The following is a 26,160-nucleotide window of genomic DNA, read 5'->3' as shown; positions in this document are numbered from 1 at the left end:
CAAACACCACATGTTCTCACTCATAAGTGGGAGCTGAACAATGAGAACACATGGACACAGGGAGGGGAACATCACACACTGGGACCTGTTCTGGGGTATGGGGGAAAGGGGAGTATGGGAGTATGGGGGAAAGGGGAGAGAGAGCATTAGGATAAATACCTAATGCATGTGGAGCTTAAAACCTAGATGACAGGTTGATAGATGTAGCAAACCACCATGGCACATGTGCACCTAGGTAACAAACCTGCACGTTCATCACACGCATCCCAGAACTTAAATTAAAAAAAAAAAAAAAGATAAGAAAAGGGTACTGGCAAGTTCTGTGACATGCCAACGTGCCTGCTTAAGAAAAGATGAATGAATTTCCATTCATGAAACCATGTGAATATTGCATCTTTAAAAGCTTTTCAAGAAACTGGAATGTAGCTTTTATTTTTAGTACTACTTTTATTTTTAGTACTATTGACTCCAATATTACAACAGATTACAGAGGGTCCTGAAAGGGAGCAGAGCAAGCTGGTCGAATTGCAAGGTAGCATGCTGCTGGACCTATCTTATGCTTCTCTTACATCTGCCAGCTTCACCCACCACTCCGGCCTCGACCAACTGACAGTTCTCTAGCTGCAGCCGCCCCATGAGGATTCCCAGTTTCCAAAATTGTAAAGCCCTCCTGCCACCACTGCCTCATCTTCTGATGCAGCCGGCTACCTCCACTGCCCTCTGGTGGCGGCAGGACCAACCTTGTGGCTTATCAGGCCCTGCACCAGGGGACCCAGGGAATACGTTCTATGGCTGCTAAGAAGGGCCAGATAACACCCTCTGGGCATGTGGGGAGTTAACAGCCACTGAAGTAAACTTTAACCCATTAAAGACAGGAAATGGGAAAGAACTGACCATTAATAGATTGTTGACCTTTTCCCCACCCCACTTCCAACTCTTCCCAGACACAGCGGTTGCATCTTCTCCCTGGAGACATCAACACTACAGAGCAATCTGCTTTATCTTACTGTAAAGCTGTGACCAGCTCAGCTATGCCACCTTTTTATTTGCTTCTCCCCTTACTCTTGCTTTCAGTATAGGGTTAGTACATCTGATCTGCCTTGGGGTCTGTTTTCTAGGGAAATTGGGCTAATACATATATAAAGGAGAGGGAGAGAGAAAAGGAAGGAAGGAAGGAAGGAAGGGAGGGAGGGAGGAAGGAAGGAAGGAAGGAAGGAAGGAAGGAAGGAAGGAAGGAAGGAAGGAAGGAAGGAAGGAAGGAAGAGAGGGAGTGAGGGAGGGAGGGAGGGTGGGAGGGAGGGAGGGAGGGTGGGAGGGAGGAGGGGTGCATAAGAAGAATCTCTGTGACTGGCAATACAATAAGGGTTTGGAAGCCAGGAGTGCACAGGACAAGGCATCACGGAGCACAGCAGAGGAACAATCGAGAAGCCTAGAAATATATACAGCAAAATATTAACATTGGTTATATCTTCATGGTGAAATAATAAATAATTTTAAATGTAATATATTCTCCAAATTTCAACGATGGCACAGATCAAGTTCCTAATAAGCAAACGTTTATTTTAAAAAGGATTCTGATGTTCAAAGCAGCCAAAATGACATTGAACAAACCTGGGTGTCACCAATCACACGTACACGTACAGACAATTCCATCTCTACACTCAAGCAGGAGTCCACGCAACATGTGACTATTCCTAAACTTTAGGTTACTGATTCCGTCTTTTCTCTCATTACCCCCCTGACAGAGATCAAATAGGATGTAGAGCCAGAATTATAAATCAAGGCTGCTCACCTGATGTTCTCTATCTCTACTGAAACTCACATACATACAAACACATACCTATGTGTACACACACAAGGCAGCTTGTTTAAGCTGCCACCTGAGGATTTAAATCAGACACAGACATTTTTCCCTTAATACAGTCTACCATCACTGCTTTTAAGTATGTTTCAAATGGTATTGATAGGATCAGTGAGAAAGGAAAAGATCTCCATTTACATTCCACATTTACATCTGGTCAACATATATACATCACATAAGTCCACTCAGAATTAAATATGGCATAGAAAGCCATATTTTAAAGCAGTTAAAGCTCTTATTTATGTTTTTCAGTTTCCATGTAGCCCAACATAAAAATATGGATTATAAAAGTTAAACCTTTCTCCAGTCCCTTGTAACAATCTGAGTTGGAGATTTCAGTCCCACTACAGCTCAATATCACAAATAGTTACTTTTTTGCTTCATTCAGTTGAAAAGTGTCCCTTTGTCTTATCTCCAGCAGAAGAAAGAACTTGGCCGCAGGACACAGAAATCCTGGATTTAAATTTCTCACGCTGCCAGGAGGAATAAAAAAACAACAACAAAAGCTACAATCTGATGCCCTTCATCTGTCTGGGTTTCAGTTGCCTCATGTATGACATAGGAATAAAACTACCTTTCTTTCCTGACCCATCTTTCTTGTATTCCCTTCAGGGCTATGTTGCTTTATGCCTCATATTGAGCTTTACCTGTATTCCAGGATACACGGGGGGCATTTGTGTCTGCTGTTCTGATGGAGATGTGGACTGTCATAGGTGCACTCCTTTCAAAGAAGAAGTCGTATACCTCCAATTCTACCTATAAACAAACAGAGGCAAATGAACCACATACTGAAGCATTAGAGGGTAAAATAGCATTAATTCTGGGGTACAGCCACACACAGAGGCAAACGGGGATTCAGTTTCTGCGGTTCCCACATCTCATTTTAGACAACCTGATTTGACTTTTTCAGGTTCTAGATCTTGCTCCTTACTTTAACAGTATTTTTAAATTTTCTTCTACATAAAAGAAGTTATTAATCTAAAAATGGTAACATGCTGGAGATGTGTCTCTGCACTTGCTCAGGTGACCAACTCCTTTCCACATTCAGTCACTTAAATCTCTCTCAAAGGTGGAGGATCTAGAGAAGTGGTTTTCAACTAGGGGTGATGCTTTCCCCCCTAGAGGACTTTTGGGAATGTCTGGAGGCATTTTTGGTTTCAGAAGTGGGTGTGTGGGAGAATGCTACTGTCATCGCATGGGTAGAGGCCGGGATACTAACATCCTACTGCACACAGGACAACCTCCCAAACAAAGAATTATCTAATACAAAATGGCAATTGTCATACTGCTACTATCAAGAAACCCTGATCTAGAGACAACTATTTCACTAGACATATTTTTAAATATCTCTACTTTATTTGCTTTCATGAAATTCATAACTAATAAGTAGGGGCTACGTGACAAGTTTTGGTCTTTATTATGTGCTGTGTATGTATTCACCAGATGTTGACAGAGAAGAATAAGGTATCACACAGAAATGCAAGGCATACTCCCTACTTTTGAAGAACATGTGGTCCATGGGAGAGGATAAGAGAAATAATCAAACAGCACTATATCAGCAAACACTGAATGACAAAAGAAACTGATTCAAGGCTGCCAGAGCAACAGACTGAACATGAAACTACATGGGCAAGATGTGTTTTTCTTTGGAGGGGTAAAATGTAAATATCCACTCGGTTAGGCCCCTGGCCCAGGGCTTCCAGTCCACACAACCTGAAAACTGTGTGATCTCCACTGAAAAAATTGTGAGTTACCATCTAACGAAAATAATCACACATTCACACAGGCTCTGCTTTAAGAGCACATTATACAATGCCAGAAACTACACACATGAAGCAGCCAGAATAGTGCTCTACTTGTGAGCTCGAAGTAAGACTGAATGTGCAATGAGAAATTGCTTCCTAACAGGGAAGGCATGTAGAGGCCACAGACTCTGATGAGAGGGGGAAATAAAAGCAGAAGGCAAAGCATAGCATTTATAGCCTGAAGTCCTTTGTCTCCCCTTGAGGCTACATGCTGAAAATGCCTAAATTACAATAGAGATAACCCCAGGGATACTCATTTTCCTTAATAAACCTGAACTCAAGTCTGTATCCGTCTGCTTGTTTAAAATTTCCATCCTATTTGAATCAAGTTGCTGGGAGGTCTTTAAGCATGTGAAGCATTATTATGTGGAAGACTTTAACCAGTTGTCCTCCCCTCCCACTAACTACAAAACCGGAGGAAAGAAGTTGAACCTGCAGCAAAAGGAATTTAGATAGAAGTAGGACCTTCCTGATGGACAGTGTTTCATTGTGAAATTAGTTATCAAATAAGACTATGGAATGCCCTATCCTGAGTCTGTGTTATTAATTAAAATTAAGGATTCCCATAAAAAGCTCTCACAAAAAAAAAAATAAAAGAATTTATTAATAAAAGAATTGTGTGCTCGCCTTGGCAGCACATATACCAAAATTGGAATGATACAGAGAAGATTAGCATAGCCCCTGCACAAGGATGACACACAAATTCGTGAAATGTTCCATATTTTGGGAGAACAACACACACTAGGGCCTGTCGGGGTCAGGGGTGGAAAGAGAGAGAACATTAGAAAAAATAGCTAATGCATGCTGGGCTTACTACGTGGGTGATGGGTTGATAGGTACACCAAACCACCATGGACATGTTTACCTATGTAACACACCTGCAATTCTGCACATGTACCCCAGAACTTAAAATAAAGAAACACATCAAAAAAAATTTTTGTTAAAAATAAAAGAATTGTATACAAAAGTCATCTCTAACTTCAATGGTCTCTGTGATTCAGGAAGGCTGGCAAAGGCTGCTGCAGTTCTCAAGCTGGTGAGCCCTGGGTCAAATGCGGCCCTCAGAAATATTTGGTAGCTAACACAATACGTTTCACTACAATTTTTAATTGTTTTCTATATTCAAGAATTTAAGCATTTTACCAAAAAGTATCACTTTCCAATTTCTCTTGGCACATGAGTGCCACAGCAACAGTGGGCACACTTGTATCCTTGCAGGGCAGCGGTAGGCGCGAGCTGAGTGGCAGCTGCTTCCTGAGGGGCTGGCTCTTTCTTCAGTTTGCCACAGTGCCCCTCAGTGGGGTTTGCTCATTGACCCCGCCTGCCTGGCTCCTCTGGGCAGTTAGCTTGCATCCTGATTTATAGTGATTGATTCTTTTCTGAGGCAATGAAGGTACGAAGGAACCTGAGGGTTTAGGGTAGGGGGTTCTTAAATAACCCTGTGACTTCTCTAGGCTGGAAGCTTTGTCTCTCCTTCTTACCTCATCATGTCTCCTCTCAGAATGACTGCAGTTTGGTGGCTGATAGGCGATCTGCAAGTCACTGAGATCTTTCCAGGTGAATGAGGAGATTGGTCTGGTGTGATCCAACAGGTGAGTCACATAGCCCTGGAGCGGGGCTTTAGTAATGTTGAACACCAGCAAGTGTTTAGGGGTCTCATCTTCTTCACAGTCCAGAACTGATGTAGTCAAGGAGGTCAGGATGAACTGATCCACTTCCAGAATAAACATGGCCATGAATGCAGCCTTTGGAATCTGATTCGGAATTCCAGCTCGGATATAGACAGGCAGCCACGCACTCTCTGACTTTTGAAGGACAGAGAAAATATAAAGGAGGAAATAATATGATTGAGGTGATATAATACAGGGCTAATAGCCTAATATTTAATACAGCCACAGCCTAGCATCTAGCAGTGACCTGAAGCTGGCTGCATACTGGAATCACCTGGGGAGATTTAAACACACGCTGGTACCTAGGATCCGTCTCCAGAGGTTCTTGTTTAATTGTTCCAAAAAGGGGACCAGAAAACCAGTATTTCTCGAGCTCCCTGGTGACTCTTACATGCAGCCAGGTGAAGAAGGGAGCACCTACTTTGGCATCAGAAGGAACTGTGTTTATCATTCTATCTCCAACACTTTTAATTTGTGTGACTTTAGACAAGTTACTTAACTCTTCATTCTCATTTTCTTTCCAGCTGTAAATGAAAATATTAATACTAGACTCCCAAGTATCAAGTGAGGACAAACGAAATAGCCAAAGTAGGCACTTAGCAGTCTGGCACCCAGCAACAACCTTCTGCAGCCACCTTCCTCACCTCCTGTCATGTAGTTTTAAAGGGGGCAGGAGAAGGATGAAGGAAATATGTCTTTATGATTTGGTTCTCATGCAAATGAAGAATAGTTGCTTGGTTGTCTGGTTAGTTAAGACCCTGGATCTCCAAGCAAGGGTTGGGCATTGGGGATTGCAAGTGAGCACTGAGGCTAGGCATGCATCCTCCAAAATGAGAGCACTATGAGCAAGAGACCCTCCAAAGAAACCAAGAAACTGTGCCACAAGATCTAAGATCTCAACAAGTGCTATGGGCAGAAAGAATCCTCACAGGGCGAGGTGTGGTAGCTCATGCCTGCAATCCCAGCATTCTGGGAGGCCAAGGCAGGAGGAACGCTTGATGCCAGGAGTTTGAGACCAGCCCGGGCAACACAGTGACACTCTCTCTCTACAAAAAAAGTAAAAATAATAAAATTAGTCAGGCATGGTGGTGCACACCTATAGTCAATTACTCAATTGGCTGAAGCAAGAAGATCACTTAAGCCCAGGAGATTGAAGTTATGGTGAGCTCTGATCATGCCACAGCACTTCAGCCTGAGCAACAGAGTGAGACTTTGTAAAGAAAAGAACCCTCATAGCAGTAGATGCTAGTTCTCATAGGATTTGATCTATCCCATTGCTGAGAGAACCAGGCTCTCAGCATTAGTCCCATACTGCTAAACACTGGCCATTGGGCTAGGAGTTGTAATCTGTGTATAACAGAATGCTAAAATTCCAATAAAAGATATTAGATTTGCAACTGAATGTAAGACAGGTAGTAAAATATGCAGAATTTACACAGCAAGTTGTCTGGAATTAGTTCCAGACTCCAGAACCTTCTTGCTCATATAAGAATATAAAAAGACTGAGAAAGGTAAGAAAAAGATTGATTAGGAGACAGGAGTGCTTTGCTGTGTTGTGCTCAGTCACTTTCCTGACCTTTAACACTGCACGTTGGCATGGAGCAGGAAAAGCAGAGCAATGCCATATCTCCTGTCCCTTAAAATGTGTTTCTTGCAGTTGAAACACACACAGAGAACTGATACAGCGCTCATATCTGAGGAAGTTAAGTGGCTGGGAGCAGAAAAATAATGATGGCTGTGCCAGAATCAGTCTGTTCTTGTTTGTGGCAGCAAGGGACATGTAAATGTTCCCAGATACGGGCCAAGTGGGCAGAGGGCTGGTCTGAGGTCTCCTGGACCCTGAACTTCAGAGAGTACTCTTGAGAGGACAAAAATCCAGTAAGAAAATGCTGGAGATGGAATCAAATCCTAGGAGCTGCAGGAGAAATCGCAAGTGATCACTCAGGCTAGAAATACATCCTCTTAAGAGAGCGATGAGTGATAGACCAATGGGGTTCTCCAGAGAAACCATGAATTTGTCCCTAAGACAAAGATGCAGCTTGAGACATCTACCAGGTTCAGACAGCATGAAATCATATGTCATCAGTGCCTGATCAAATAAGATCCCTCTCTCCCATTCCCTGAAACCACCCCTGCCACCAGCCTGAAAATTAAGAAACTAACCAGCAATGCGCAGAGAAGAGAGAATTGCAAGAGAGGAACAGAGGAGAAGACAATTAACCCCCTCCCTTCCCACCGCATGGTTGATGAAGGCAGGTAAACGATATACTGAGATGTCCCAGGGTTTAGAGTATCTACTCTTCCTGTGTCACTGGGAAAAAATATTATTTGAAGATGCATAATTAGAAAACTCAAGAGGGGTAAATTGTGATTTAGAAGGACTGGTGCTTCATGCTAAGACCAATTGAGTCTAGAGTTAAGTCTAAATAAGTACGTTATTTTAAACATGTTAGTAAAGTGGATACAAATGATGAAAGAGCTTACTGCTTATAATAAAGTATAACAATCATATGCTAGAACTGAAATTGCAAATTATATAAACAAAGCAATTGCCACGAGAAAGGATCACTTGGATCCATTATCATCATACATAGGAAGGAGCCAAGACAGCTCACTTCATTTTTTGACTGTATATATTACAAATATAGGCTTAAGAATATTTTTAAGTTTAGAATTAAATCCAAATAAAACATAAAGTGTGATAAGGAATTGACAAATAAATAAAGATAAAGGCAAAGAAAACGTGATCTATTTTGCAAGACAAATTTTTTTAATTCGCAAGAAAGCATAAAACATGAGAGAAAGAAGTGTATCTGTTACTCCCACAAATATAAAGTTTATATTGCCTTATTCAAGACAAATATTCTGAAATTCAATAAAAATGTCCAATTATATGTACCTTACAAGAAAGGCACTTAAAATAAAATTACATAGAAAGATGAAAAAGAAAAGGGTAATACAAATTGATCATTAATGGAGAAAGCAGAGAGACCACATAATTTCAAAGATGAATTCAATGTGGGCAGTTGATATTAATAAAAAATATAAGACAAAGATTCTTATAAATAACATTATATTTCATATTGTTCTTCTCAAACCAGTGGGGAATAGAGCAAAAATAAGAATAATAATTACAGAAAAAGAAAGAACAAAATTATCATCATTAGTGAAAGATATAATTATGGTCTTTAAAAGCCCAAATAATTGAGAATTTCTTAAAATAATTGAATTCAGGAAAGAAGCCAGATAAAAGAAAATTATTCCAAAAATAGCTTTTCTGTTTATCATCAATAACCAATGAGAAGATATAATGGGAGAAAAATATTCTATTCACAATAGGTTCACAAAAACAAAGTGCCTAGGACTGGACTTAATAAGTATGCTCAACTTATGTGAAGGAAACTATGAACTTTACAGAAATATATAAAAGAAGCTTTGTCCAAATGAAGTGAGATACTTCATTTCTGGATGAAAAGATTCAATATGGTAAATGTTCCATTATTCTAATTTTCCCCAAATGATTTATAGTTCTAACTGGATACTGATAAAAATCCTTGGGGCTTTTTTTTTTGAAACTAACATAAACGATTTAATTATAGTTATTTGGAACTAAGTCTAGGTGAGAATGACTATAAAAATTTTGAAGAGAAGTGATAAGGAAGAACTTGCTTGTAAGATAATTATAGGCCTGTTATGTTTAGAATAATATGAGACTGACAAAGAATAAGTAGGCAAATCTAAGAAATAAAAGAGCTAGCCTTGAAATTGTATATGTTATATCCTTCTATACAACAGAAGATCATCTAAAATCAATCGGGAAACAAGTTAATTGTTCAATGAATAGTGTTGAAAATTGGGGCTATTTGGAAAGAACTGTTCCTTGTATTTCATCATATAATAAAATTTTATTTCAGGTAGATTAAAAAGGCAAATGTAAGGAAGAAGATCTTTAAAAATCTAGAAGAAATTATGAATGAAGGGTCATTTGGTCACTTGATGAGAATTGACTGTACAACCACAAAAACAACAAAAGAACAAGATATAAAATTTCACATATAGTATAAAGGTGATTCCATAAAACAAAACCAACTCTGGCATGCACTCGTGCACATGTGTGTGTACATAAAAATAGTAGCAATAAAGCTATATTTATTTTCTTATCTTGCTTTCTGTGTTTTTTTAATATTCTCTGCAGTGAGCCTATTACTTTTATATTCATAAATGAATCTGTTTTATAACATGCCAAATAAGCTATGGAATAGGTTAATGATAAACAAAGCAAGAAGGTAAAGGGATAAACTCCCAATAAAATAGATTTTAAAATATAAACAAACAAAGCCCTATTCAATATAGTAAGAAAAAAATGAGAAAATTCGGTGAAAAAGAAAAATGGCTTCAATTTTTTCAATGGATATAAGAAATCTTTAAAAATGAAAGGAGTTTTGTGTTAAAACAAACAGAAAGCATCTACTAGTTGTCTACAGACCTAGTGTTTAGGTCTGTTTGAACAAGGTATGTCACGGCTCGGAGCCACCACTATAAAAAGGAAGCTTGAGCTAAACCCAGCCTGGGTTTGCAAACCTGGCTAATGAGTTTTTTACCAGGTGACTTTTAAAACCAGCAATATGCATAGTGCCACTATGTGCCAGGTTTTATGTCAAGCACGTAATAAGCATTTTCTCATTTAATCCTCTGAGTTACTCTAAGAAATAGGTACTATTAACCCACTTTAAGTTGAAGAAAATGAGACCAAAAGTCACACAGCTAGTTCAGTGGATGTTTGAACCCAGGCAATCTGGGCCCAGTGTTCATGCTCTTAACTATCAGTTGGACTCAGAAATTTATCCTTGAAAAGCTACCCAAGTGATTTATCTGATCAATTTGACTAGTCTGTCTCAGAGTTTTTTTTCCAGATCTTAATTCTATGATTTTGTTTTATCATTTCTTTAGGATTTCTTGTCATATCAATTCCTTGGGGTAATAATGTTCAATATTTGACTGGGCCCCTTCGGAGAAATCCCAGTGAGAAGCCAGATTGTGAAAGATAGAAGTATTTCCAAACATCATCTTGGATCATCTTTCCTCAGCACAAAATCTCAGCTGTTTCAGCAGGTACACAGTTTCCCCGGTTTCTCCAGTAAACAAATTATAGAGTTCATGAATCAGCAGCACTGCATGTTCAATATTTTGAATAAATGGAATCCACTTTCTGTCATTATTTCAATATATAATGATCAATAGTAGGAAAGACAAGAGAATTAAAAGAGATTGGAAGATGCAGGAGGTCTTTGGGAGCCTGTCTCCTTGATGAGCCAGCCCTTCATTCCAAAGCCTGGAAGAGTGACCAATCTGTGACAAATATAAACATGGGACTGAGATTCTCCTCCCCCCTAGTTTGCTGTGACCTTGCAGAGTGGACCCCCTGATTTCAAGAGGGACAAAAGGAAGAATGAAAGAGAAGGTGTTACAAAAAGGTCAAATGACAAGCTGAAGAGTATTGGAGGTAAAGGAGGAAGAAAGTTAGCACATAACTGGCCCCAGTGCTTCCCAAGTTGCCGTAGTGATGGTGGACCTAGAAGAGAACCAAAGAAGGGAAATTTTATACAAAAGCTACTGTTTTAAGCACTTACTAGCAGAACCAACAAGCCTGCAGCTCCAATGAGTCACTGGCAGTTTCACCCCCAAAAGCACAGCAACTCTCCCTGGCATGGGGCCAGCATGAGTAGCCCCGTGTAACTGGCTCTCTTACTGTGAATCCTGGAGGCATCCACACATAACCGCAAACTCTACCTTGTACACGATTTTACTCCTGGTATCTGTGAGGTCCAGTTGGATGGAGATATAATCAATGTTGGGTGAAGGGGGATCCAGATGCTGATAACGAAGGCCCATCAGCAGGAACTCCTCACAGCTCACTTTGAGGCTTCCTATTTTCTTTAATCCTGGGGTACAACTTCCACCTGGACACTTCAGTTTTGCTCCCAGTGCTAGAATGTACAGCATTGGATTAAGATAGTCACTTAAACACAACAATTGTAAAATTTAAAAACCAGTACTCCGTCCCATGAATACTTATTCCCTCTCACTACCTCAAGAACACTCGTGTACCCTCCAATCATTCAGTGAGTGGGTTGTCATTATTCTGAAAGCTTGTAGTTTCCTTTACTGAAAAATGGTTGAACAGTAGTCTCATCATGTTCTCACCCACCAAAAGTTAAACTGAGAGAAAAAATAAAAAAATATGTTGTCTGAGGTTTGAACATCTCTGACAAATAGACCAGTGAGTCACTGCAGGCCTTCCACAGTGTAGCTCCAGTCTTTCCTTTACAGCATCAGCGTCCATGTCTCTATCACACAATCTCTACTGGTCTGTCTACTCAATGAAATCCCCTCCCCATGTGGCTATCACACACTCAAACTCTGCATATCCTTCTAAGTCCACCTGATCTTTTTACTAAGCCTTCCCTTAAACATTCTTTGACCACCTGAACCAACATGTTCTTTCTCACTGAAAACCGTAATTGTCTCTCTAACAGTCTTCACATCTCTAACCAACTGTATTTTCACTCTTGTTTGGTATATAATACTCATAACCCACTTTTAAATTTTAAAAAAAAATTGTAGAGATGGGGTCTTGCTAGGTTGCCCAGGCTGGTCTTGAAACTCTGGCCTCAAGCAGTATTCCTGCCTCAGCCTCCCAAAGTGCTGGGATTATAGGTGTGAGCCACCATGCCCAGACATCCACTTTTTTTTTTTTTTTTTTTGAGTCTCATTTCTCTGACATACAAAATAGAACAAATGTGCCTTTAACTGTCATTCTGTCCAAATTCAAAGTATTACTACTATTGCTATGATTATCCCTTATATTTCTTGGTTTCTCATGGTTTCTAGAGAGAACGGGAGGTGCCCAAAATAGACTGATTGAGTGAATAGCAGAAGGAATGTTATCCATCAACTCTTCCTAATCTCATCTATCACTTCTACCCACTAGCTTTATTTCAGACTTGCCCATAATCCAATAATACTCCATCAATGTACCAACTACTACTGTTGCTATTACTAATAACAGCTGACAATTAATGAGTACCTACTGTGAACCAGACAGTGTTAAGCACTGTGTTTATGTATAACCTCATTTACTCTTATCCTTACCCAACCCTACAGGGCAGCTATTATCCTTTCTCATTGTAGAGAGGCCTTAGACAGGTTAATAACTAAAATTACACAGAAAATAAAGAGCAGAGGAAGTTCTCAAAACCAGGTCTTTCTGATTGTAAAGTCTGTGCCCTTAACCACTAACCCACACTGTTCAGCCAGCTAAAATGTATACTAGTTAACTAGAACTCTTAATCATGGTGGAAGGTGAGCATGCGTGGATATTTTTGTCAGTTTTAGTAATACCCAGATAAGCATTAAAAGACATCATACGGGCTGGGAAAAAACTGTGTGGCTGATCTCCACGAGGTTCTTCTGGTCGAGGCTCCCCCAAAACCATCTGGCCATGGGCTGGCAGCTGAGTTCTCGCAGTGTCCAGGCTGACCGTGCATTCCAGGCTAGCCATCCTATCATAATCGAATCTGAGCAGATTTTTATCAATCGCTTGGGACAGGCCATTGAATTCAGGCACTTCCAGCACATTGTTACTCATACGGATGATGTTACAGTCTGGTTCCAGGAGATAGACCCGCAGGATAAAGGTTTCTATGAAGGTATCTGTTTCAGTAAATCTGTGGAGAACACGGGGCAAAAGTAATATTAATTGGTGCTCAGGTATTTCTGATACCTGCGTACTCAGCTGGAAGCTTGAAGATTGGCCTTCACGAAATTTGTGCCACAGATTGAGTTTGGATTTTGTTTCATGCTCTACTCCCAGCCTCTCTGTTCTGTTCCCTTCATCTCTTTACCCTGGTGTCAATACCTTTTCCTGCCACTTCTTCCTCCCAACATCTTTCTCTTAAAACCTGCTCTCAAACTCATCATGCATATGGATATTTAATGACTGCTAAGACCTCAGAGTCTCACTTCTAGCACATGTGTAATTTAAGAGTATCAAGCCTGTATAATTTCTGGATTGAGTTTTAATTCAGGAGTGAAGGGGTGAGTGGCTTCTGAAGCATTCAGGCCTTTTTGCCCTTCAGAAATGCCACTACGTAGGCGGTCATTTGCAGCCTAGTTTGGGTGCCCAGCTCAGTGCTTGGCATGTAAAGGGTATTCAGCAATTGCCACTTCCATTCCCTCCATCTGCTTAGCAACTCTAATCTCAGGTTGTTTGAAGAGTCTAAAAGAGAGGGGTGTCATTTTTTTTTGAAGGGATAAGATTAATGAGTGATGAGCATGCATCAATAATGCAGCTTCTAATTGATGTGCTCTTATTATGGTACAGGCATTATGCTAAATTCTCTATGATAGTATAAAATTCAATCCTTACAACAACCTAGGATAGATATTGTTAATCCCATTTTATGGAGGAAGAAACTGAGGCATAATGGGCTCAGGTAGCTTTCCAAAGGGGCTGGAGAAGGAGAAGTGGTAAGAGGGGAACAAACATGATCCCTGATTTTCTGCTGCGTACCACTCTGAATATTTTATTTCAAATGTGCTTAAGACCAAGAGGGGAAGAAGCTCCTCTAACCCTGCCTTTCATGTGTACTCTTCCAACCTCCCAGCAGCCTAGAAACCCAAGGAAGGAGTGGCAGCAACAAGCATTCATCAGCTTTTTTTCTTTTTAAAATTTATTTTCATTTTTAATTTTTGTGGGTACATAGTAGGTGTGTGTATCTATCTATCTATCTCTCTACCTCTCTATCTATCTATCTATCTATCCTCTGTCTATCTATGTAATGGGGTACATGAGATGCTTTCATACAGGCATGCAATGTGTAATAATCCCATCTTAGTATCCATTTATTAAGCATTCCCTCAAGCATTTATCCTTTTTTTTTTTTTTTTTTTTTCTTTGAGAGACAGAGTCTCACTCTGTTGCCCAGGCTGGAGTGCAGTGATGTAATCTCGGCTCACAGCAACCTCCGCCTCCCAGGTTCAAGAGATTCTCCTGCCTTAGCCTCCCGAATAGCTGGGACTACAGGTGCCTGCCACCATGCCAAGCTAATTTTTGTATTTTTAGTAGAGACAGGGTTTTGCCATGTTGGCCAGGCTGGTCTCAAACTCCTGACCTCAGGTGATCTGCCCGCCTTAGCCTTCCAAAGTGCTGGGATTACAGGAATGAGCCACTGTGCCTGGCCCACTTATCCTTTTTGTTACAAACAATCCAATTATACTCTTGTAGTTATTTTAAAATGTGCCATTGAATTGTTACTGACTGTAGTAACCCTGTTGTGCTATCAATTACTAGGTCTTACCCATTCTTTCTAACTACTGTTTGTACCCATTAACCATCCCCACGTTCCCTGCAACTCCCCACTACCCTTCCCACCCCTTCCATGCAAGCTCTTTGAAGTTATTTGTTTTTTAACTCTAAAGTCTTAGAAAGATCAAATGGCCCTGTATGCTGATTTCATATCTTCCTAAGGAATCCTTGGGTGCCACTTCATTTTCTGAACACAGCATTTTGTTTGTGTCTCTCTTTCGGCACTTGTTCTGCATCATAATTACCTGCTCATCTTTTGCCTTAGACTACAGGCACTAAAATAATCTGAGTATTCTCATCCTTTTGTTTCTTATGCTCAGTGTACAGCCTGACCTGTAATAGGTGGTCATAAATGTTTGTAGAAAGCTTCACTGTTCCAATGTCGTCTACAAAACTCTTTTACATTAGTCTAGTGCTTAAAGGAAATTCACACCAATGTACTTTAACCAAATATTCTTAAAAGCAATAAAAACCAAGGAAAAAACCATAAAAGGCCTACTCCAAATACACGAGTTCTCAGTTACTTTTATGAAGTCAGATATACCATAATCATGAGCTTAAATTTAAAATTAATTTTCATTGGGATATAATTCATATACCACAAAATTCATTTTTTAAAAATATACAGCTCAGTTTTTTAGTGTAGTCCCACAGTTGTACAACCATCATGACTACCTAATTCCAGAACACTTTCATCACCCCCAAAAGAGACGCATTTCCCTTCCCCAGCCTCTGGCAACCACTAATCTACTTTCTGTCTCTATGAATTTGCCAGTTCTAAATATTTCATATAAAAGGAACAATACAATATGTGGTCTTTTGTGCCTGGCTTCTTTTACTTGGTATGTTTTCAAGGTTCATCCATGCTGTAGCCTTTATCAGTGCTACATTCTTCTTTTATGGCTGAATGATATTCCATTCTATGAATATACCACATTCTGCTTATCCATTCATCAGTTGGATTTATTCCATTTTTTGGCTGTTATGAAGAATGTTGCAGTGAACTTCATGCGCAAGCTCTTGTGTAAAACATAAGTTTTTATTTTTCTTGTGTATATACATAGGAGTAGAACTGCTGTCTCCTATGGTCATTCCATGTTTAACTTCATAGTTGATTTTTAAAGAATTTTAGGCTGGGCATGGTGGCTCATCCCTGTAATCCCAGCACTTTGGGAGGCGGAGACAGGCAGATTATGAGGTCAAGAGATCAAGACTATCCTGGCTAACATGGTGAAACCTCGTCTCTACTAAAAATACAACAAATTAGCCAGGCGTGGTGGCGGGTGCCTGTAGTCCCAGCTACTCAGGAGGCTGAGGCAGGAGAATCGCTTGAACCCGGAAGGCAGAGGTTGCACTGAGCCAAGATTGCACCACTGCACTCCAGCCTGGACGACAGAGTGAGATTCCATCTCAAAAAAAAAAAAAAAAAAAAAAAAAATTTAAGTATTTAATATGTTTAAAAATAGAAGATACTGCACTTTCTATAACTAAGCAGCTGGTAACAAACAAGAAGAATTTCATTCATTTTTGGAATATGTTTTCCCCCCATTCTCATTAAGAATTTGTAGTTTATAATTTCCATTTTCCACCATAAGTGGTGGGTCGGAACCCCACAGATACCTATATAAGGACACCAGAGGGAAACGGGATAGGGCTAAAAATTTGCCACAGAGGAATCCTAGGGAAGATGACACAAGAGGAAATAAGTGAAAGCTGACTACAAATCTTGCCTTATCCACTCAGGCTTCCAGTTTCTGTTGATTACTTGCTTGTCTGGAATCTATTAACTCCCCTCATGACAATACATATCCACAAGAAAAGCCCTCAGAAGTACATAGACTGGTCACTTGACAGCAAATGACCAATCTTCCCGTGCCACTTACCTGTAAAGTCTGAGCTTCACTGTGTCTTCATCAAGAATTGGACAACCATTGTGAACATACTTGACTTCATTGGGAAGGAAATGGCAGTCAAAGACCTAGTTCACATGAAGAATTGGATAAATATCTATGAGAAAATTGGTACAAGATTTAAGATTTTGCCAGGAGAGTACTGCCTGGAGAAAATATGGTCAGTAACGTGTGTGTGTGTGTGTGTGCGTGTGTCTTCACCACCACCACCTCTACCCTACCCCCATATCCAGTCGCCATCCTACTTAAACAGCTGTCTCTTGTTTTGAGAATATCTAAATTGTGAAAACCAAAGCAGATCAAGAAAATTAGTTACAGGATGATTACCTCTCTAAATAAGTGTCTTTTTACCATCTAGAGTGCCTTTAAAACATGGTTTCATTTTTCAAAATTTTATTTACCCCCTTCAAGGGTTCACAGCAATTGAGTTAGAGAGTTCTTTCTGTATGTCTGCATGAAAAGGCATGCTTCAACCCACCCACAGACACATTGTATTCTTTCTGTATATCTCTGTTCTCCTTTTATTTCTTTTTTTTCCGAATAGTATTCTCATATTCAAAGATGAAGTCACTGACTATGGACACCATTGCGGTTAATCAGAGTCCAACATGACCCAGAGTTGTGTCTTATATACTTGCAAAAGACTGCTTTCATTAGTTAAGCAATAGCAGAAATGGCAGATGAGACAAATAGAAATCTAAAAGCAATTTCCTCTTTTCAAATAAAATTATAATGAACTGTCTCACCTCACTCAGAATTATTAGAAGATTGTTAACTGTTATATTTTGGGAACCTGATTTTTAGAGGAAGAATCATCTCTTCCACCCATATCATGCCCCTCATTCTGCCCGATCTGACTTTGGTAGAGTTCTAATACCCTTGAGGTATGCATGCGTGTCCACCATTGTGTTTACGGTGTTTCATCTGTACCTTTTCACAGCCTCAAACATTTTCAGACAACGTAATTCACTCAGAGAAGACTTTAACACTAATACAAATGATTTTCTTTTCCCACAGATATCATTGGTTCCTCTTTTTAATTGACAACTAGGAAGGAGATAAAGCAAAGACCTTCCCCATATCATTGACAAATAGTCATAGTAATAAAGAGACAATCTGCTTTGTTAAAAGAAACATCTGTTTTATGTTTCATACTATGTTTTCCTTTTATAAAAGGCGACAACCATAATTGTCCATAAATTTACTAACTAAAACAAAGGAGAGCTAAATCCTTTTCTAATTACTGTCTAGCTTTGTTTTTTTCCACTTCAACTGCTTTTCAATTACAATTTATAATTAAATTGTCACACATTCCTAACTCATTACTCACTCTAATGACAGTAAACTGGTTCAAACTAGAGATACTTCCTTATCACTATATTTCCTATTCAAAAAAGCAAGTTCAGTGCTAACCTGGGGTGCTTTCCACCCAGCAAATTTCTTGCTTTGGGCTAGGTGTGAGAAGTGCCATGTGTGAGGGAGTCTTGTCCTAAAACATGAGGAAAACATATTGCCATCAACCTCATCTAATTGACTACATCAAGAGGGTTATCTGAACAGAAGGCACTGGTGTGCATCAATTGAAATCCCTTTCCAAATATTCAATAGGAAAATGAACCTGTTGGTCCTAAGACAAACTTCAGTAATGAAATGAAAACACTAACTGAACAGATGTTAAACAAAACATTTTCTGTGCAAGTCACATGAAACTGTTCATTACACAGCCGGGTGTTGTTAATATAGTCGTCTTGCTAGAAATGGGTTCATGTAAGCTTGGCTTTCAGTTTATTACTAAGCGCTATTGAAGAATAATGTTTAGGCTGTGTGTGTGTGTGTGTGCGCGTGTGTGCATGTGCACTTAGCTATGCTTAATTTCTAAAACTCCATAAGAAACAAACCCCTAGGGAAGGACTGAACCAGCCTGGGTTAAAAACCAAGCACAAATTCAACAAAACAAAACAGACTTTACTTGGGAATCTTGTTTTTGTTGAAATTATAAGAATAACCAAATAGGAACGATCACCTGGCAGTTTGAGAAACAAAGTTTTCCCACGATATAGTTTCCTCTCACACAAAGTTTTAATATTTGGCCAAAAAAAATGATGAAACTCCATATTTTAATGAACTCCTTTACCACAGAATAAATATTAGAAAATATAAATCCCATACCAACTTTAGAGGCTACAAATCCATTTGAGATGTCATATTTGCCTCTGGAAATACCTACACTAAGTATTCACGACTTGATTCTACTTTTTCTTAATGAGCAACAGCAGGTTAGGGAATCTGTGTATTCAGAAGTGTTTCTCAGCAACCAAGAGTTTCCTAAATCAGCCTGGCAATTTGTGGTTTCTTCTCTATATTGACTTTCTAGTAATCGGAGTTTTACCTTAAAATCAGAGAGTGTGAGATGGAGATGACTTGCAGGCCTATTCCAATCCTTGATTCTTGTGACCAAATGTTTTTTACCTAGTTCTAGTCACTTGGATCCCTTTTTGCTCCTCAGTGCCATGGAGCAGGCCAAGCAATCAGGACCATTAAAACATCACTAAAAACATATAATGGAGACAATTTTATTTCTCTCAGAGAGAGTGCCATATATGGTAAGGAGTCATAGGCCATTTGGGGTAGGGAGAGGAGAGCACTCAGAGGCTGGTTTAGGTAACAATAGATTATCTCGAAATTGCCTACTAAGGAGGAGAATCTGGTCATCTGCAGGGCTTTTGTTTTTGCTCAGTTGGGCATGCATGTTTGAGGTCAAAACTGGAAGACAGCTTAGACAGCTTGCTACTGTGAGCTACCAGTGGGAATTTTGCTTCTTCTCTTTTTCACAAAATACTCAGTCCCACTTGTAAATAAATGTTGAATGATTTTTAAAAATACATTGATTGGAAGAGGTACCATATTATCAATCATCAGTCTTTATAAGACACCCATGTGTGCCAGTACAGCCCTAGGTTCCTGCTTTATCAAAGACCCCAGTCCTCTAGGATCAGGGGTCCTATTTTGCCCTCTCTTAAGACTCAAAGGGCTACATTTTCCCTTTTTTTTTTTAAAGACACAGTCTCATGCTGTCCCCCAGGCTGGAGTGTAGTGGCACTATCTTGGCTCATTGCAACTTCCGCCTCCTGGGTTGAAGCAATTCTTGTGCCTCAGCCTCCCAAGCAGCTAGGCTTACAGGTATGTACCCTATGCCTGGCTAATTTTTGTATTTTTAGTAGAGATGGAGTTTCACCATGTTGACCAGGCTGGTCTCTAACTCCTGGCCTCAAGTGATCCGCCCGCCTCAGCCTCCCAAAGTACTGAAATTTACAGGCGTGAGCTACTGCAACCAGCCTGCATTTTCCTTTGCACCCCAGTCCCTGTGGTTGGGTCTCTATCACCCACTACTGAGCTTATTTGTATTGCTTCCTCATCCTATTTAGCACATTGAGGTTCCAGTATGAGCAATCCCAGGTATCTTCTTTTTCTCTGACTCGTAAGTGCCAATCAAAACACATTCAGAATGCAAGTATAATTGGAAGTAACTGAGGAGACATTGCAACTCCCAAACACTTGAGAACACAATGTCTAATACGTGGAGCCATTGTTGCGTTCTAACATGTTTCAGATACCCATCTAAAGCTCTTTGACAATAAAATCTTACAAGCAACTAGGCAGAGACATTTGGTTGCTACCACATCAGAAATACCTGCAATGTGAGACCCTCTTCCAAATAATTCTGATGTGTTTCAGAATGGGTCTATAACTTGAAGTGTGGTAAATGGAATGTCTAGAGATACCACTTGAGCTAGTATCCACCTAAGTCTTTTTATTCTCTCTCTGCAATACCTAGTACCACTTTTGAATAACCTCATGGATTATGTTTCTTTAGCCAAATGAAAAGGAAATAATGTTCATAGTTCAGCAAAAGAGAATGGTCCATTTTTCCAGAAGCAGCAGCAGCATCTAGTGTTGAATATTCTCAAGATTGTTTGCACTGGGAGCAAAGTTACAGCACAGTGGGAACAAGTAATAAAATCAGAAGCAATTTTTAAAATTATGTATAGTGGTAACTCCTACTTTAAGCCAAAACAGTGTAAGAGAATATAGACTTTTTAAACCCAATGAATTAGGAGGTAACTCTTCCCTCTACAAAAGGATTGACCAGAGAATACCCTTACATATAAAGGTCTCCAAGATTTTGATTAAAAGGAAAACAATTAAGCAGATATTTTCAAAGAACAGTGAATATTTAAAGTGAAGTATCTTCACAACTCTTTTCTACTTCTTTTCCCTGACTCATAAAAAATGTTTAAGTGATGTTAATAGATGAAACATCTTCAAATTTTACCTTTGCTATGCTAAGGTCACAGGTATGTCCTAAAAATGTCTTGAAATTTTGATCTCTTATCCAAAGCCACTCTGACTGGCAATGGATGTGATAACCGGGGGCAGGAATAACTCCAGTGTAATTCTCTTACATTATGCTTTGTGCTTTTTCCTGTATAATTAGCTACTCTATAAGGTCAAGCAGCTGGTAAGATATACCAGAGTTATCTTCAAGAAAAGAGGAGAAATTGGAAAGACTTACTGAAGTAGTGCATTAAGAAAAAAAAAATACGTGAATCCATATTAGTTTGAACCTGATTTCCTCCATAAGTGTTATAGTAATCAGGATTAAATCCTGCTGGTTTCAGGCTTGTAATCTGAAGTCAGCCAAGAATGTTTAAAAATAGGTTTCACCTTACATAGAAAAGCAGCGCAATACTATGCCTGCTAATTGCAACTCCAACATTTCAAACGTGAACATCTTCCATTACTCATCTTTGATGGCTTGAGGAGAGACCCTTTACATCTCTGTTCTGTCTTTGTCCCCGCAAACACTTTTTTTCTTTTTTTTTTTTTTTTTTTGAGATGGAGTCTCGCTCTGTCACCCAGGCTGGAGTGCAGTGGCTCCATCTTGGCTCACTGCAAGCTCCACCTCCCGGGTTCACGCCATTCTCCTGCCTCAGCCTCCCAAGTAGTTGGGACTACAGGCGCCCACCACCACGCTCGGCTAATTTTTTCTATTTTTTAGTAGAGACAGGGTTTCACCGTGTTAGCCAGGATGGTCTTGATCTCCTGACCTCGTGATCTGCCTGACTCAGCCTCCCAAAGTGCTGGGATTACAGGCGTGAGCCACCGCGCCCGGCCACATCCCACACACTTTCATACACTTGCATTCAAACATATGACTGAATGGAAAATCGCAGACAGGACCTACCTGTGGAGTGAGTTTCCCAACTCTCTGGGTTATTGGCTCATTCATCACAACTTCCACTTTGCAGGCATCTTTCTCTTTGGGGATGGCAAACTTCAGGTCATCTCCTGACAGGAAGGTGGAGTGGCCCTTCATCACCCTCACCCCACGGTTGACGCTGATGAAGGTGGGGCTGGCCCAGGCCAGGAGGAGCAGCAGCAGCAGGGCATTCACTGCCCCCCAACTCAGAGAGTTCATGCTGACAGGGCCCAACGCCTTTCTGTCCACCGGCGAAATCCCTTCAACAAAGGAGGGCTTCTGTGCTTCCTCCTGGAGGGTCAGCTCATAGTCCAAGGGGCAGGGCAAGGGGTCCTGACAACGTGCCCCGAGATCTTACCATGCCCTTTTCATTTCAAAGTCAGACAAGGAGGCCTTTCAGGAAATCCCAGGGCTTTTAATAAAACTCGCTGATCACTCCTGACAACGCCGGCAAGATTAATGGGCCTCCCAAGTGCTTTTCTAATCCTGCAAATGGGAGAAAGGGTTGGAGTAAAGCGAGAGAGAGACCAGAAGGTTTGTGTGGCTGTTCAAAATATCACTACCAACAAAGGGATCTTTCAACCAGCCTATGAGTTCAGCTAAATTAAAAACAAATAAACTAACTTGACCTCTAGACCCATCTGAAAGGCAATGCAGCCATCTCATTACCCTGCTTATAGCTCCTGTTTCCGGACTTGACATACCCCAACTGGGATGCCAATTGTGTGGTCCAGGAGGAAACAGCCAGCCTCATTGCCAACAAGTGTGGCTTTTGGTTCCCTGAGTTCATAGACAGTTGTCAAACTCTTTGCTTCTCTTTCCTCATTTGTTAAATGAGGATGATAATCTATTTTTTTTCAGAGAGCTGATAGGATTATGAACACGTTGTTTGAAAACATGATTAATTCTAAATCAATTCTACCCAGGTAAGAAAGAAGTTTAATGATTTGTCACACTGGGCACACTTCTAACTTTGCTGGGCAATGAAGACACCTAAGAAACATTTGAGTGGAAATTACAGAAAATATGCTTTTTTCTAAGTGAACATTCAAGTTTTTGTTTATGTGTGAAAGAGACTATGAATGGGGTGACATAGCTTCAGCACGCACAGCTAATGACACAGCATATGGACATGCGTATTTATACTATCTACAATGCTAATTACATTCCTATGTACTCAACTTGCACAAATAGAGTCTTTGTTTCCACTTTATCCACTTAGAATTTCATGACAATTTCTCTGTGTTTCATAAGAACTGAAAAGATTATATCTAAAGTAAAATGCACTGAAATATATCCTTAAATTCAGAGTATAATTAGGTGAACAAATGGTGGTTTGTTATGCCCAAAGAAAGGCCTTCCATGTTAATAATTTCAATAAATTTCTGTGCATAACCAGTAGATACCAAAATGAATGTTTGTCAGAAGCTTGTAGAGGAACAAATGCCTCCATTATCCACATCTAATCTATTTCCATTCCCTTGTCACTCTTTGCAACTTTTCACTTTTGAGGCCGTGCCTGACATGCGTCACCTGATACCTGAGGGGGTGTACACTTTACAGAGCAGTCTGTTTTTTATGGTATCAGTCCCAGAGTAAAACTCTTCACACACCCCCACTGACTCTGTTGTCCACAATCAAGCTGATTTAGGTTGGCTTATATGGGCAACAATGCACATCTGGTTGTTGAACTTTGACAAGATACAATATTTTTTCCATTCATATCAGGCATCTAAGATAACAGTACATTCAGGGAGAGGAGAGGCAACAAGATAGGTAGGTGTCTCCCCAAACTGGGAGGTAAGGGGGAAACTTTGCTTTCTGAGATTTAAACTAGTTAACACACGGAGGCTGTAAGGACTCCACACTCCTGCAGTCCTCTCATCTCACTCCATCTCACTTTGTCTCCTTACCTGGTTCTTTCTAGACTCCTTGAATCTTTAATGCTGGGATCCTAGAGTCCAGTTGTAGGACCTGTTTTGTATTTACACTTATTCCCTAGTGATCTCATTCCTTGACTTAAATATCACCTATGTGCTAATGGACCTCAAACTTACACCTCTAGCCTGGACCCTCCTGCTTAACTCTAGATTTGCATATGCAGCTGTCTGCTTGTCATCTCTGGGTGGTGTATAAAAGACATCTCACACTTCATGAAGCCAAAATTGAACTCTCAATCTTCCCTCCTTCGGTCTTCCTTACCTTAATTAATAGCAACTCCAACTTTTCAGTTGTTCCTTTCTTCATCACACATTCTACATCCAGTCAAAAAATCCTGTTGTTTCTTTATGGTAGACAGATCTTAGGTGACCCCCCAAATAATTCCAGCCTCCTAGTATCCAAATTTCCTTCCCCTTGAGTGCCAGCAGAATCTGTAACACTTCCAACCAACAGAATTCCACAAAGGTGATGGGTGTCACTCCTATGACTACATTTTATTATACAGGAGACACTCTCTTGGCAGACTGGAATCAGGGGCTCTCCTGCTGAACATGAAGAAGCAAGCCTCCAAGGGTTCTTCTGCCACAAGGAAATGAATTCTGCCAGCACCATGAATGAGCTTGGAAGTGGTTTCTTCCTAAGTCAAGCCCCCGGATAAGAATGAAGACCGTCAACATCTTGACTGTAGCCTGGTGGCAACCTAAAGCAGAGAACCCAGCTAAGCCATAATCTGACCCCAGAAAAAAGGGAAACTGTGAGATAAATTTGTATTGTTTTAAACCACAAAGTTTTTGTGATTTGTTCCACAAAAATAAAAAGTTAATATGCTCTTTCTTCAAAACATATCCAGAATCCAGCTGCTTCTTACTACCTCCATTGTGATCCCCCTGGTCCAAGCTACCACCAAGTCTCCATGAGATGATTGCAATAGCATCCTATTTGATCTCCCTACTTCTACTCCTGCCTTTCCTGTAGGCATTTTTCAGCATCACAGCCAATATTCTGATTAAATGTTACTTACGTCACTGCTCTGCTCAACACCTCCAGTGGTGTCTCATCAGAGTAAAGCTGAAGCCCTGGTGATGACCTTGAAGACACTATGTGATCTGTTTCCCTCTTACCTTTCTCAGCTCATCTCCTGTTTGTCTTCCCTTTGCTGACTCTGTCCCAGCCACACTAACATCTTTGCTTCTCCTCAAACAAATCAAGATCCACCATTCCTCCTTCCTCTCTCCCCCACTAAAGCCTCTCACTTCTGTTGTCTCTGACTTGAATGTTCTTCCCCCAGATATCCCTCCTTCCACCTCTCCACTCTCAAGTTCCCATCAAATGTCACACTTGCAGTGTGGTCAAACCTAACAACTCCATTAAAATTATGTCAGTCTCATCCCCTAGCATTCTTTACCACTTTTCTGCTTTGTTTTTAACCTTAGCGCTTTCTAACCACCTAACATAATGCATTTGATCCTTTATATTAGGTTGTTGGAACAGTAATTGCAGTTTTCACCATTACTTGCAATGGCAAAAACCACAATTACTTTTGTACCCACATTAATATTAGTCACTGCCATGTCCCTCACGAAGATGTGAATTTCTATATTTTTTACTCATGGATTTAACCCCAGTGTCTAGAACAATGCCTGATATATCAATAAATATTTGTTAACTAAGTGAATAAATTGGAGAAAACATGCCTTAAATTCCCTTATAGTGATTATAGTTTAACCCAGGAATGTTAATATAGCTAAAAAGAAAAAACAAAAACAAAAAGGCCAGGCACGATGGCTCATACCTGTAATTCCAGCACTTTGGTAGGCCAAGGCAGGCAGATCACCTGAGGTCAGGAGTTCGAGCCCAGCCTGGCCAACATGGTAAAACCCCTGTCTCTACTAACAATACAAAACTTAGCCAGGCGTGGTGGCAGGCACCTGCAATCAGAGCTACTTGGGAGGCTGAAGCAGGAGAATTGCTTGAACCTGAGAGGCAGAGGTTGCAGTGAGCCAAGATTGCACCACTGCACTCCAGCCTGGGTGACAACAGCAAGATTCCGTCTCAAAACAAAAAAAAAAGAATTGGCCTCATAAGCAGGCACCATTAGCCATGGATCAAGATGCCACACGAATTCTGTTACTGAGAATCTGTCACAAAAAGGCAGATCATCCTGGGATATATGGACAAAGTCCGTTTTCTGTGCCCATAACACTGAGGTTGAGATTCTTGACTCTGGAAAATGCCACACTATGAGACCTCCTGATGATTGGCCAACTAGTTTTTCCCAGGCAGCACCTCCAGTCAAACACTAAAAGAAGTAAGGTAAAAATCAAAATCCATCACCGTTTGTTTCAT

The 26,160-nt window shown here is 40.2% G+C and overlaps 1 protein-coding gene and 1 non-coding gene across 2 annotated transcripts in view; one reads left to right on the top strand and one right to left on the bottom strand.

Moving 5' to 3' along the window:
* FREM1 (FRAS1 related extracellular matrix 1) overlaps positions 1-26,160 on the bottom strand; it is a 166,505-nt gene that overhangs the window by 108,825 nt on the left and 31,520 nt on the right. Inside the window, exons 2-7 of the mRNA XM_025359692.1 lie at positions 21,859-22,359; positions 16,587-16,681; positions 12,765-13,063; positions 11,127-11,323; positions 5,148-5,471; positions 2,509-2,617 (exon numbers count right to left, since the gene is read on the bottom strand). Of these exons, the coding sequence (XP_025215477.1) occupies positions 2,509-2,617; positions 5,148-5,471; positions 11,127-11,323; positions 12,765-13,063; positions 16,587-16,681; positions 21,859-22,092 (1,258 nt within the window). The 5' untranslated portion in view covers positions 22,093-22,359. The remainder of the gene's footprint in view (positions 1-2,508; positions 2,618-5,147; positions 5,472-11,126; positions 11,324-12,764; positions 13,064-16,586; positions 16,682-21,858; positions 22,360-26,160) is intronic.
* Positions 4,286-4,392, top strand: LOC112608834. The gene has a single exon (XR_003116108.1). It is a non-coding gene; the product is annotated as a U6 spliceosomal RNA (small nuclear RNA).

This window comes from Theropithecus gelada, chromosome 15 (assembly GCF_003255815.1).
Source record: "Theropithecus gelada isolate Dixy chromosome 15, Tgel_1.0, whole genome shotgun sequence".
Classification (NCBI taxonomy): domain Eukaryota; kingdom Metazoa; phylum Chordata; class Mammalia; order Primates; family Cercopithecidae; genus Theropithecus; species Theropithecus gelada.
The sequence above is the reverse complement of the archived record's forward strand: the minus strand, read 5'-3'. Positions and strand labels throughout refer to the sequence as shown.